This window comes from Bufo gargarizans, chromosome 3 (assembly GCF_014858855.1).
Source record: "Bufo gargarizans isolate SCDJY-AF-19 chromosome 3, ASM1485885v1, whole genome shotgun sequence".
Classification (NCBI taxonomy): domain Eukaryota; kingdom Metazoa; phylum Chordata; class Amphibia; order Anura; family Bufonidae; genus Bufo; species Bufo gargarizans.
The window spans coordinates 259,633,006-259,645,970 of NC_058082.1; the positions used below are offsets into that span (position 1 = coordinate 259,633,006).

The window sequence follows — 12,965 nt, forward strand, 5'->3', positions numbered from 1 at the left end:
GATCTCCCCTCAGTCGTCTTTTTTCTAAAGTGAATAACCCTAATTTTGATAATCTTTCAGGGTACTGTAGTTGCCCCATTCCAGTTATTACTTTAGTTGCCCTCCTCTGGACCTTCTCCAGCTCTGCTATGTCTGCCTTGTTTACAGGAGCCCAGAACTGTACACAGTACTCCATGTGTGGTCTGACTAGCGATTTGTAAAGTGGTAGGACTATGTTCTTATCACGGGAATCTATGCCCCTTCTGATGCAACCCATTATCTTGTTGGCCTTGGCAGCAGCTGCCTGACACTGGTTTTTGCAGCTTAGTTTGCTGTTTATTAAAATTCCTAGATCCTTTTCCATGTCAGTGTTACCGAGTGTTTTACCATTTAGTATGTACGGTTGACTTGCATTTTTCCTTCCCATGTGCATAACTTTACATTTATCAGTGTTAAACCCCATCTGCCACTTATCTGCCCAAGCCTCCAATCTATCCAGATCCCTCTGTAGTAGTATACTGTCCTCATCAGTGTAAATTACTTTACACAGTTTAGTGTCATCTGCGAAAATTGATACTTTACTATGCAAGCCTTCTACAAGATCATTAATAAATATATTGAAGAGAATAGGGCCCAATACTGACCCCTGAGGTCAGTATATAAAAAGTCAAGTGCTTTAATACACTATGCATTGGGTGTCTGTAGCTTAGCTTTTCTAATACAATGAGACATTTAAGCCTGATTTATAAAGACCAACGTGTGCTTCGCTAGTGTTGATGGGCCCTACACTGCGGGAGGAAGCATTTAATCTATGACAAGGACTGCTCCTCCTCTTTAAAAAAAAAAAAAAGCCTGGTCCGGCAGTCTGTGTGCCAGACTAAAATGTATTCCAGCTCGAAGTTTTGCAACTTTGTAACACCAAAACCACGGTATAGGGAGATGGTAAATCTCCCCCCCTTCGTTTTTTTTCTTTATCACATTTATATATCGTGGATCAGACCCCCACCAATCACATACTGATGACCGATCCTTTGAATGCGTCTTAAGTATAACATTTCCAGAAAACCCTTCTAATATGGCATAAGTAATGTATATTATTAATGTAGATTAACTATGTATGTAACATGTCCAAGGGTGGTCAAAGATGGACATTAAATTTAAGAAAAGGAAATACTTAATATGTATATAATGGTGGAAATATACACTGATGAGTGAAGGGGTAACAATGCTTTGAACTTCTGACTTTCAGGCTCCATATCTCATCATCCACTACAGCTTTGAACGTGAGACCACCATCATTTTATAGACAATCTTCTTGGCTATCTCATACATAAATTGGACTTGCAACTATTCAGCATATAATTATGCAGATTCTTGTCAGGTAACTTTGCTCCTGTGGTGGAACAATCTTTTTCTTCTTGTATACTACAAATTCCAACCTGTTCTCACATTCCCTAATAGCGCAGTGTGTTATTAGGTTGATTCCCAAGTGAAAGGTCACTTGTTCGAATCCAGGAGCAGCCATGGAGAAGATTTCCCAAGAAAAGAGAGACTGCATCATCCAGCTCATCGATAGCGGTATCTCGGCCAAGAAAATTGCCAACCTGCATCATGGGAGAACCATAACAGCTGGAAGAATATGAAATGAAGTCCATCCATCCATTCTGAAGCCAAGAAGTGGACGTTCAGACAAATATTGGAGTCAACAAGTCTGCTCGTCACAAGGTCTATCAGTTCTGGCGCGACAAACACGGCAGTGGAGGCTCATATACTTTGTAATAGTGAGATCACAGATGTCCATGCAAGCACCGTGCGAAGCACATTACACAAGTCTAGAATTGTGGCCCGAAAAAAGGTGAAGTAGCCTCGACTTCAATATCATCATAAGAAGCATTGGCTTGAGCTCGCAAAAAAAAAGTACAAACAATGGACAGTAGAAGATTGGAAATGGGTGATTTGGAGCAATGAGACGGAAGTCAATAGACTGGGCTCCGGAAGAATCAAGGGAAAAGGGGGCTAACCGATTGAAAAATTGAAGGAACTGTTAAGTTTGGTGGAGGAAGCCTGATGATATGAGGTTGATACTTGACCAGTATTGATGGTGTTCTCAGTGCTGAGCTATATGCGAATATCCTACAAGACAAGCTATTTCATATAGTCGAGTACTATGGGTATGAAAAGGACAATATAGTGTTCCAGCAGGACAACAACCCAAAGCATACGTTGAGATTGGCGAAGAAATGGTTCAATGATGATTAAGTAGAGTTGCTGGATTTGGCCCCCACAGTCCCCAAACCTCAACCTAATGGAACGCTTGTGGGTAGAGCTGAATAAAAAACTGTATTCGTATCCAAGTGAGTCGACCAGTATGCACCATTCGGAACGTGTAGAAGAGACCCGGGAACAGATTTTGGTTGAGACATGCTTGAATCTGAACGAGAGCATGCCTAGAAGGATTCAGGCAGTGTTGAAAAACAAAGGTGGATTTGCAAAATTCTGGCAAAATAATTAAAATTAAAATATTGAATTTTTAGGAGCAAAACCGTAACAATGCAGTTACATGACAAGAATCTGCATAACTAATCATATGCTAAATAGCTGCAAGTCCAATTTATGTATGAGATAGCCAAGAAGATTGTCTATAAAATGATGGTAGTCTCAAGTTCAAAGCTGTAGTGGATGGTGAAATATGGAGCCTGAAAGTCAAAAGTTCAAAACATTGTTACCCTTTTGCTCGTCGGTGTACTTTTAGTAATTTATTTGTACTATAATATTTGACACAATAAAAAGCTCTGATTTTCTGTTTTTAGGAGTTGCATGAATTAGTTTTAAAATACCGTGAAGATATTATTAGTGTCCGTACAGCATCAGACCACCTTGAAGAAAAGCTGAAAGCAGAGATTCTCTTCTTAAAAGAGCAAATTCAGGCCGAACAGTGTCAGAAGGAAAACATAGAAGAAACACTTCAAATTGAAATAGAGAATTGTAAAGAGGAAATAGGTAACCGATTCAATGTGCTTATCCAGAACTAGATGTGCTGGTAAAATAAGGTTGTAGAAATAAAATTTAAGGCATTTGCTCACGATTTTGCATTGCTTTTATGTTGCACATTTTGAAAAAAAAAAAGATAAAGATAGTTAAAGGGGTAATAAATAGGGCTGCAAGATGCTTGTGCAGATATAAATTTTAATACCACAATGAAATCCATAGGGAATCAATAGCAGAAAAGAGCATGTGGACCTTCGGCATGGATTTTTTTTCTACATTTTCCTTCTAAAACTGAATAGATAAGTTCCAATGTCGCAACATAAGTACTGTTATAACTCCTGATATACTAGCATGGGGTCATTTCTATGTTTGGGCTGGAAATCCGCTTTGAAGCATATGCAATTTTTATTACTCCAGCTTTTATTTTAATTTTCTTTTAAAGCTATTTTTATGTTGTTTTCCTTTATTCTGGTTGATCCTTTATGTTCTTCTCTTTCCTTCTTTACCTATCACTGATCATGTTAAAGACATCTTAGAAGGTATGAGATACTTTTTAATTCCCTGTTTATGTAAGAAAATAACTAGGCTCAAATTTTCTGTTGACAGTCCGAGAGACAAAGGAATCTGTCACTCCTTGTGTCCCAATGTCTTCATTCCCATTGTCTCCATATTTAGTCCTTTTAGTTTTTTTCTGGCTACATCTTACACACACATAGGCATGGTGTTTTCAGTCAATTATTCCATAAATGCAAAAGTAGTTATGGCGGCATGTTCATTCCTGGTGACTTTTTCTTCAGACCCCCAGCATGGCCAGGCACTCGGTAGTAATCATACTTACCTGATCCCTGCCATAATGCATTTGGAAAGTCTTCAGACCCTTTCACTTTTCTCCCATTTTGTTATGTTTCGGCTTTGTGCTAAAACAAAACAAAAAAGTGTTTTCTCGCTCATATCATTGGGGGACACAGGACCATGGGTATAGCTTGCTGCTGCCACTAGGAGGCGACACTAGGCTATACCCCCTCCAGCCTGGAGAGAGCATATCAGTTTTTAGCTTAGTGTCGTAGGAGGCAGACCTCCCTGGCGTTGCAATTTTTTATTTTTATTTTTTTCACAGATTCCTGATGGGGGTCCAGGGTCGCTTGCGTCCCTGCATCCCCGGGAGGCTGGCTGGTGTACCTCGTTCACCGCCTTGCCCCCCCCCCCCCCCAAGAAGGTAACGTGGACCAGGGCAGCCTCGCTCCCCTGCTTCCCCCCAGCTACAGGGTCATCCTCCCTTCAGCCCTCCTCTGCCCGGGCCCCTGTCGCCTGGTGCCAGCGGTTTAAGGGTGACCCTGCTGGTGATACAACTGAGGGTGAAGACCACAGATGAAGACAGGTGAGTGGATCTTCGCCCTCAGCGCTCTCCTCTACCAGACCCCCCTCTCTCAGTGCGACGTCCACGGGAGGAGTGCTCACATACGGGCCCGTGCAGTAAGCCGACCGACCTCCCAGCTCCGTCCCCTCCACCGCGCTGTTTTTATTCCCGCGCAGCTCAGGTTGTCGGCCACCGCCACATCGGGCGGTCCGCTCCGGCGCCTCATGCTGTCCGCCGTCCGCTTCCGCCGCGTACCTCGCCGCTTACCTCGCCGCCGCGCACAGCACATGTTTTCAGTGCGGTTGCAGTCGGCATTCGGGCCTCATGTGGTGAGAGTGCCTTTGGTTGGGCGCCGGGGACACACGGTACACCGCAATAACCAGGAAGGGGGCCTCCACGGGCAGACATATTGGGGAGGAGCATTAGGCGCGCTGGCGGTCACGTGCACGGAGGGGGGCGGGGCGCGGTTTCCCCACTTCAATCGGACTGCCGCTCCCGGGCTTTGAGGGGGCGTGGCTTATTCTCCCGCCCTGCTACATCTTCCTGTTCTTTCCGGCGCAGCGTGGGTAGGACACAGGACCTGGGATCCCTCTCCGTTTTCTGGTAGGCGATAGATACCCCGTCCAGCAGGAGTTCTGACCATGTCTGACCCGGCCACTGACCCCCCTCAGACAACCTGTAGGACCACTTACTATGCCTGTTCCGTGTGTTCAGCTAAATTCCCTCGGGGCCAGTCACTATCACTGTGCTCGGCTTGTCAGAAGCCTGCGCAGAGCAATCCCCCTAGAACACTGCAGCCCACAGAAGCCTTAGATCGTCCTGTTCAGGGGGAACCAGACTGGGCAAGGTCTCTGTCACGGGCAGTGGAGGACCTCTCTAAAATCTCCCATTCCACCCTTTCATTGCTGGGTCGTTTAGTGGAGAAATCACCACCGGTGCAATCCGCGCAACCGCATGGCACGCAAACCAGAGGCAGACCTCCTAGTAAGCGCCCCAGAGCAGGCAACCGTTCCTCCTCTGACGCCTCAGCATCCCCCCCTGCTCCTGGATCCCAGTCACAGGCGTCCTCCCTGTTAGGCGACGCACTGTCAGAGGGTGAGCTTGGGGATTCGGATGCGGATATGGACCTGGAGCACTCTTCTCAGATTGCTTCCATGGTGGATAGCCTGATTTCGGCAATAAGGGACACCTTCCGGGTTCAGGAGGACCTTCCCTCCACTAGCCAACAAGGGGTGTCGTTTCTGCGTGCGAAACAGACCCCCAAGGCGTTCCCGTTACACAAAGATTTTTCTATTGTGGTTAACAAGGCTTGGGACCAGCCGGGTTTGCGTTTTGTTATCCCAAAACGCCTAGACCTCCTCTACCCCTTTCCACGCGAGACCGTGGAACAATGGTCCTCCCCGCCGAAGGTGGACCCGCCGGTGGCTCGCTTGGCTAAATCTACGACCATTCCGGTAGCGGATGGTTCTTCCCTCCAGGATCCGGTGGACCGTCGCGTAGAGTCGCTCTCAAAGTCAATCTTTACGGCGAGCGGTTCGGCACTGCGTCCGATTTTCGCATCCGCCTGGGTAGCCAAGGCGGTTTCGGAGTGGTCCCTCCGGTTGAGCCAGGACATTTTGTCCAACCTCCCGCCCACTGAACTCGAGTTGTCTGCGCTCCAGATTTCCCATGCGGGGAAATATCTCTGCGAAGCGGCACTGGATGCTGGGTCGATGGTTGCCCGTGCCTCAGCTCTCACCACTTCGGTCCGCCGGGAGTTATGGCTCAAGGCCTTGAAGGCTGATTCTTCCTCTAAACGCTCTCTCTTAAAGCTTCCGTTTTCTGGGGCTCGGCTTTTTGGGCCAAAACTGGATGTAATAATCTCAGAAGCTACGGGTGGGAAATGCACCCATCTGCCCCAACCCAAAGCGAAGCGGCCCTTTCAGCCCAGGTCTGCGTCTTCTCGCTTCCAGTCCTTTCGCCGTTTCTCGGGCACCCGTTCAATTCCCACCTCCGCGGCGGGACCGCCCAACCAGGATCGGCGGAAAGGCCCGTCTTTTAAGCCCCAGCAGGCCTGGCGTCCGCGTGCCCAGCAACCTCGCACAGCACCAAGTAAGCAGCCTTCCGCATGAAGGTTTGTCCCCACCCTCTCAGGTGGGGGGGCGTCTTCTCCTGTTCCAGGACATTTGGCACGCCCACATTCCGGACGCATGGGCGCTCGAGGTAGTTTCCTCGGGCTACAAAATAGAATTCAGGTCCCTTCCCCCCAACCGTTTCTTCCTTTCCCAGCCTTCCAGGGATCCCGTCCGGGCCGCGGCTTTCCTGAACGCCGTCCAGTCCCTACTCCTGCGGGGGGTGATTTCTCCGGTGCCACCGGAGGAGCGTTTTACAGGTTTTTATTCCAACCTGTTTGTGGTCCCCAAGAAGGAGGGCGATGTGAGACCGGTGCTGGACCTCAATCTTTTGAACCGTTATCTGCGGGTTCAGAGGTTCAGAATGGAATCTCTTCGTTCCGTTGTGGCCTCACTGGTGCAGGGGGAGCACATGGCGTCATTGGACGTGCAAGATGCGTATCTCCACATACCTATCGCTACCACACACCAACGTTTCCTCCGATTTGCCATTCAGTCGGATCACTTCCAGTTCGTCGCTCTGCCATTCGGTCTGGCGACGGCCCCGCGTGTGTTCACGAAGGTTCTGGCACCCCTTCTGGGGATTCTGCGGTCCAGAGGCATCACCCTTCTCCCATACCTGGACGACATCTTAGTCAAAGCCCCGTCAGCGTCGCAATGCGCAGACAGTCTTCGGATTACGATGGGCACGCTCACTCGCTTCGGGTGGATTCTCAACCGACGGAAATCATGCCTGTCCCCTACCACTCGGATCAGGTTCCTGGGTATGACTCTGGATTCCGAGGCTGCCGTGGTGCGTCTGCCTCTGGACAAGAGATCGGGCATTCAGAATACAGTGGAGCTGCTCACCCGGCGTCGCAAGGTATTGATTAGCAACTTCATGCGAGTTCTGGGGCTGATGGTGGCCTCATTCGAGGCGGTACCGTTCGCCCAGTTCCACACCAGGGAGTTTCAGCGGCTCATCCTGTCCTCCTGGGACAAGTCACGGGATTCACTGGACCTCAGGATCTCGCTGTCTCAGCCCGTTCGCGAGGCTCTCGCCTGGTGGATGGTTCCGGACCACCTGTCGTCGGGGAAGTCGTTCCTGCCGGTGTCATGGACGGTGATTACGACCGACGCCAGCCTCCGCGGTTGGGGAGGGGTCTTCGGTACCCGGACAGCCCAAGGAGTCTGGTCTCTGGCGGAGTCCAAACTACCCATCAATATCCTGGAGCTCCGGGCCATCTACCTCTCCCTCTGCCATTGGACCAACGATTTGCGGGGCCGTCCGGTCAGGATACAGTTGGACAACGCCACAGCGGTTGCCTACATCAATCACCAGGGGGGGACGCGCAGCGGAACGGTGATGGACGAGGCCGCGAGGATTCTGCAGTGGGCGGAAGCCCATGTCCCGGTGATCTCGGCGATCTTCATCCCAGGCGTGGACAATTGGACGGCGGATTTCCTCAGCCGAACGACGGTGGACTCGGGGGAATGGGCTCTCCACCCGGAGGTGTTCGAGGACCTTTGTCTCCGGTGGGGTCGCCCGGAGGTGGATCTAATGGCATCTCGGTTGAACCACAAACTCCTGTGCTTTCTGTCTCGCGCAAGGGACCCGATGGCCTACGACGTAGACGCTCTCGTGGCACCGTGGGACAACTTCAGTTTTCTGTACGTGTTCCCGCCGCTGCCGCTCCTGCCGCGGATTCTTTGCAGAATCAGGATGGAGGGTGTTCAAACGCTCCTAATTGCCCCAGACTGGCCGCGCCGAGCTTGGTACTCGGAGCTCGTTCTTCTCCTGGGGGACGCGCGGTGGCCTCTTCCACTCAGGCCCGACCTGCTCTCACAGGGCCCAGTCTTCCACCAGGGTTTACATACGCTGCGTTTGACGGCGTGGCTATTGAAACCTTCCTGCTGAAGAAAAGGGGTTTCTCGGATACGGTCGTTCGCACCATGATTAGGGCTCGGAAGCCCTCCTCCGCGAAAATCTACTATCGAACGTGGAAGTCGTTCCTAAAATTCTGTGAGGACAGGGGCTTCCCCTCTAGGAAGTTTTCCCTCCCTACGGTGTTGGCCTTTCTTCAGGCGGGTTTGGAGCTAGGTCTGGCCCTGAGTTCGTTTGAAAGGACAGGTTTCGGCCCTTTCCATATTTTTCCAGCGTACGCTGGCGGTTCTGGGCCCGGTCAAGACCTTCATGCAGGGTGTTGCGCACACCGCGGTCCCATATCGGCCACCGTTGCATTCCTGGGACCTGAATTTGGTGCTGGTGGCACTTCAGTCCGAGCCGTTTGAACCCCTGCGAGAAGTCTCCCTCCGCATGTTGTCATGGAAGGTCGCATTCCTAGTTGCCATTACTTCCAGACGTCGGGTGTCAGAACTGGCGGCGCTGTCGTGCAAGGAGCCCTTCTTGGTGTTCCATCAGGATAAGGTGGTGCTCCGGACGGTGCCGTCGTTTCTGCCGAAGGTGGTGTCGGCGTTCCATATCAATGAAGACATTGTCCTGCCATCGCTTTGCCCCAAACCTTCCCATCCTAGGGAAATAGCGCTTCACCGTTTGGATGTGGTGCGGGCCTTACGGATCTACCTGGCCGTGGTGGCCTCCTTTCGGCGAGCGGACTCCCTGTTCGTGATTCCGGAGGGTCCTCGTAAGGGTTTGGCGGCGTCCAAGGTGGCGATTGCTCGGTGGATTAGATTGGCCATTAACGAGGCCTACCGCTCCAAGGGCAGGATTCCTCTACCTGGTATCACAGCTCACTCTACCAGGGCGGTCGGGGCTTCTTGGGCACACTTTCACCACGCTTCGGCGTCTCAACTGTGTAAGGCAGCAACTTGGTCTTCGTTGCACACCTTCACCAAGTTTTACAAAGTGCATTAGTTTGCATCGGCGGATGCTGCTCTTGGCCGTAGGATCTTACAGGCCGCAGTGTAGTGTCTCACCTGTGAGGCGTGGAGTCAGTGGTTTTCCCGCCCCGGGGACTGCTTTAGGACGTCCCATGGTCCTGTGTCCCCCAATGATATGAGCGAGAAAACGAGATTTTTGTGAACTCACCTTGTAAAATCTCTTTCTCGCTTTATTCATTGGGGGACACAGCACCCACCCATTGTTGGTTTCTACTGAGACCAGTGGTCCAGGTTGCCGATTGGGACTGGTGTCCGGTTTGGTTGTTTTGTTGGACTGTGGTCTTTCCTAGTTTTGTTTTGTTTCGGTATGTTTTCTCCTACTGCTGAGGCACAAACTGATATGCTCTCTCCAGGCTGGAGGGGGTATAGCCTGCAGGGGAGGAGCAAACAGCTTTCAGCCTAGTGTCGCCTCCTAGTGGCAGCAGCAAGCTATACCCATGGTCCTGTGTCCCCCAATGAATAAAGCGAGAAAGAGATTTTACAAGGTGTGGTCACAAAAATCTCGTTTTCTCCCATGTCTCTGCACTCAGTTTCTGCTTTCAGTACTTCAGTTCAGTACGATTTGTGGCCCGCATATGGTCCTAAGACTGAAAAACAAGGATCTGAAGACTTCAGATTGCACTGTAATTTGGGTGGTTCTAATGCTTTTGGTTTTTATTGCTATTCTATTGTAAAGTTATCTAAGAGGCTTCCTTCACACACCATTTTTGTGGCCTTTTTGTTAAAATAAATAAATAAATGCATATTTTTGGGGTAGTAGTTTTTTTCATACAATTTTTAACTTTCATTACTTCTTACATAGAATCCTACAGGAATCACCTAAAAAAAAAAAAAGCCACACCTAGAATATGCTGTGTTTTGAAAAAACAACAAAACACCATGGACCCGAAAAACTCCATGAGAAAAAGCGCATTGTTTGTAGTGTATGTAATGATTTACTAAAGGCTTTCAGAAAACCTCTGGATGTAACATACTACAAAAATACTGAGATGCTGTGAAGAAAAACACCTGGAAAGACACTGAAAAAAAAAAAAAAAAGTTGTATGAAAGCTGTATGTTATCATTATGAGTTTGTGCCATCGTTTTGTATCGTGTGTTTTCTTTGTTGGAATATTTTCACTCATTTTTTTTTCTGTTTTGCTCATGATTTTTTTTTTTTTTCTCTTTTAACAGCATCGATATCAAGTTTAAAAATTGAGTTGGACAGGATAAAAGTGGAAAAAGAGGAGGTATGAATGTAAATATATATTCTTATTGGAATTATATACACACACATTGTTAAAGTACAGTTGACTGATGTGAGCTACATCAGAATACTATTTATTACCTAGTGTCAAGACAACACTTCATAGAATGCAGATCACCAGAGCTGATCTAGACTATGGTCCACATTTACCAAGATGATTGCACCTAGACCTTGTCATACAATGCACTAAAGTTTGGTGGCATTTGGTGTATCGAGTTATGGAGCAGTCCGCTGCTCCTAGCTCACCAGGAAGCAAGGATTTGGCCCGGAAGTTGAGGTATAAAATTTTGACACAAAGTATAAAGGTAGACAAAAGTGACTAGCAAGCAACCAGGTTTGTTTATCCAGCCTCAGCCAGAGATCAGTTTGTAGCATCTTTAGACAGCTTGTGTAAGTTATGCCATCTATAAGATTAGTAAATGTGTCCTAATAAGTCTACAAATTCTAGATGGTTTCATCTCTGTAGCCAACAGAAGTGTGAATGCAGCTCTGGTTTCTAATGGTGTAACATTCTGTTTGTCATACAGCTGGAATCCCGCTTGCAGCATAAAACAAAAGAACTTCAGGATGTTCAAGAACTGAAAATCTCTTTAGAAGAGCAGCTTAGTAAAGAGACATCAAGCAAGGTAAATGTAAGCGACACGAAGCTCGCTGAGCCGTCACCTGCGTCCCTTACTTCCCAATAAATACGCATGCATAGATCAGCTATATGTGCATATGTATTGCATGGAGGTGCTTATCTTCAGTGAAGCAGCTCAGCAAGGAATCCCTGAAGCCAGTTACCTGATCATCATTTATATGCTTGATCTCCATTCACTTGGTAAAGTGCTGAAGGGACTATGAGGGTAATTTACAAACAGATAAACAACACTTTTGTGGCATATATCTGGTACAGATTCTGTTGCATGCCATATTGCAGCAGAATCTGCAACTTCTTCCCCGATCACGCCAGGTATAAAATGGGGGCGTGGTGTAGGTGGGAAAATGATTGGGTGGCCTGGTTTAGGCATAGAAAGTGGTCTTAAATGTAAGACAGCAAGGAAGCGGTCTTACATTTAGAATCTGCAGTGGATCCGCTGAAGTTATGTAGTGGCCGGCGACTCTATATACCTTAAGCAATCCACAGGGGCTTAAACACCATCTAAAACCCCAGTCCTAATAAATGTTCCTTTAAGTATTTATAATGGGAGTCCCTTTATTAGCCAAAGGGGTGAGCCTATATACAAAAGCCCTTCACTCTGTCTTCACCACAAGTCTGGTTCCTACAGTTTGTTTAAGAGCTGGAGATCATCTTGGTGATCCAATCCCATTTATTACTTAGTAGCATATTAATAAGTGATTATTAAAGAGGGGTTCCAGGGTTCAAATATTGACATCCTGTCCACTTCCTAGAGCTTTAACGTCACATGCATCTCTCATATGGCCTTTGTGCAGCTCACTGGCATTCAGATAGCTGCAAAACCAAGTAGTCACTATAAAATGTACAGCATTACGCTTGGTGTAGTATGAAGAGGCCACAGTGCTGGTCCAATCTGCGATTTAAAAAAAGTGACTTTTTCAGGAGGATTTTTCCAATTTTAATTTGACTGTTGAGGGGTTAAATAGCTTGTAATTTCTTTATGAAAGTCCAAGTCACCACCAAAGTGAATAGTTCAAAGCACAGAAAAGTTTTGGCAAGCTGGCCTTCAAGTCCTGTATGCTTCTGTGGTCTGAAATGCCTGTAGCTTTTCACTTTGGTGATGCCTTGGGATTTGTTGCATATTGTGCTGCGAATGTAGTGGAGCTCAATCCTCAAGCAAGCACAGCATTCCCTGCTCTGGTGCACGCTCGGTGTCCGCTCATTAAACTCGATGTTTCAGTTGACTGATGACGGACCTTATTTCCTGTTTTCAGACCAGCCTAGAGGAGTTGCTCTTTGAAGAAAAGAACAAAGCACAGCGCCTACAAACAGAGCTGGATGTTAGCGAGCAAGTGCAAAGAGACTTTGTAAAGTTGTCGCAAACTCTGCAGGTAAAAGCACAGGGACGCTGTCAAGTGTATCTACATTGTGTAGTCTTCTGTTTTTACCAACTTTATTTCTAGAAATAAATGTTGATATCTTCAACATCTTTATTACCTAGGTAGTAATTTTATTAAGTTCTAATATTTGCACATGTTAAAGGGCATCTGTCAGCAGATCTGTACCTATGAACCTGGCTGACCTGTTACATGTGCACTTGACAGCTGAAGGCATCTGTGTTGGTTCCATGTTCATTTGTGTCCGCATTGCTGAGAGCAATGAAGTTTTAATACATGCAAATGAGCCTCTAGGAGCAACGGGGGTGTTGCTATTACACCTAGAGGCTCTACTGTCTCTACAACTGCCACGTCCTGTGCACTTTGATTGACAAGGCTAGGCAGTGTA

General features: G+C 47.8%; 1 protein-coding gene across 1 annotated transcript in view; it reads left to right on the plus strand.

Moving 5' to 3' along the window:
* The window catches only part of RABEP1 (rabaptin, RAB GTPase binding effector protein 1), a 95,786-nt gene that overhangs the window by 67,864 nt on the left and 14,957 nt on the right, over nucleotides 1-12,965 (plus strand). The window contains exons 11-15 of the mRNA XM_044285590.1: nucleotides 2,790-2,979; nucleotides 3,495-3,506; nucleotides 10,489-10,544; nucleotides 11,089-11,187; nucleotides 12,455-12,571. Coding sequence (XP_044141525.1) covers nucleotides 2,790-2,979; nucleotides 3,495-3,506; nucleotides 10,489-10,544; nucleotides 11,089-11,187; nucleotides 12,455-12,571 — 474 coding nt within the window. The remainder of the gene's footprint in view (nucleotides 1-2,789; nucleotides 2,980-3,494; nucleotides 3,507-10,488; nucleotides 10,545-11,088; nucleotides 11,188-12,454; nucleotides 12,572-12,965) is intronic.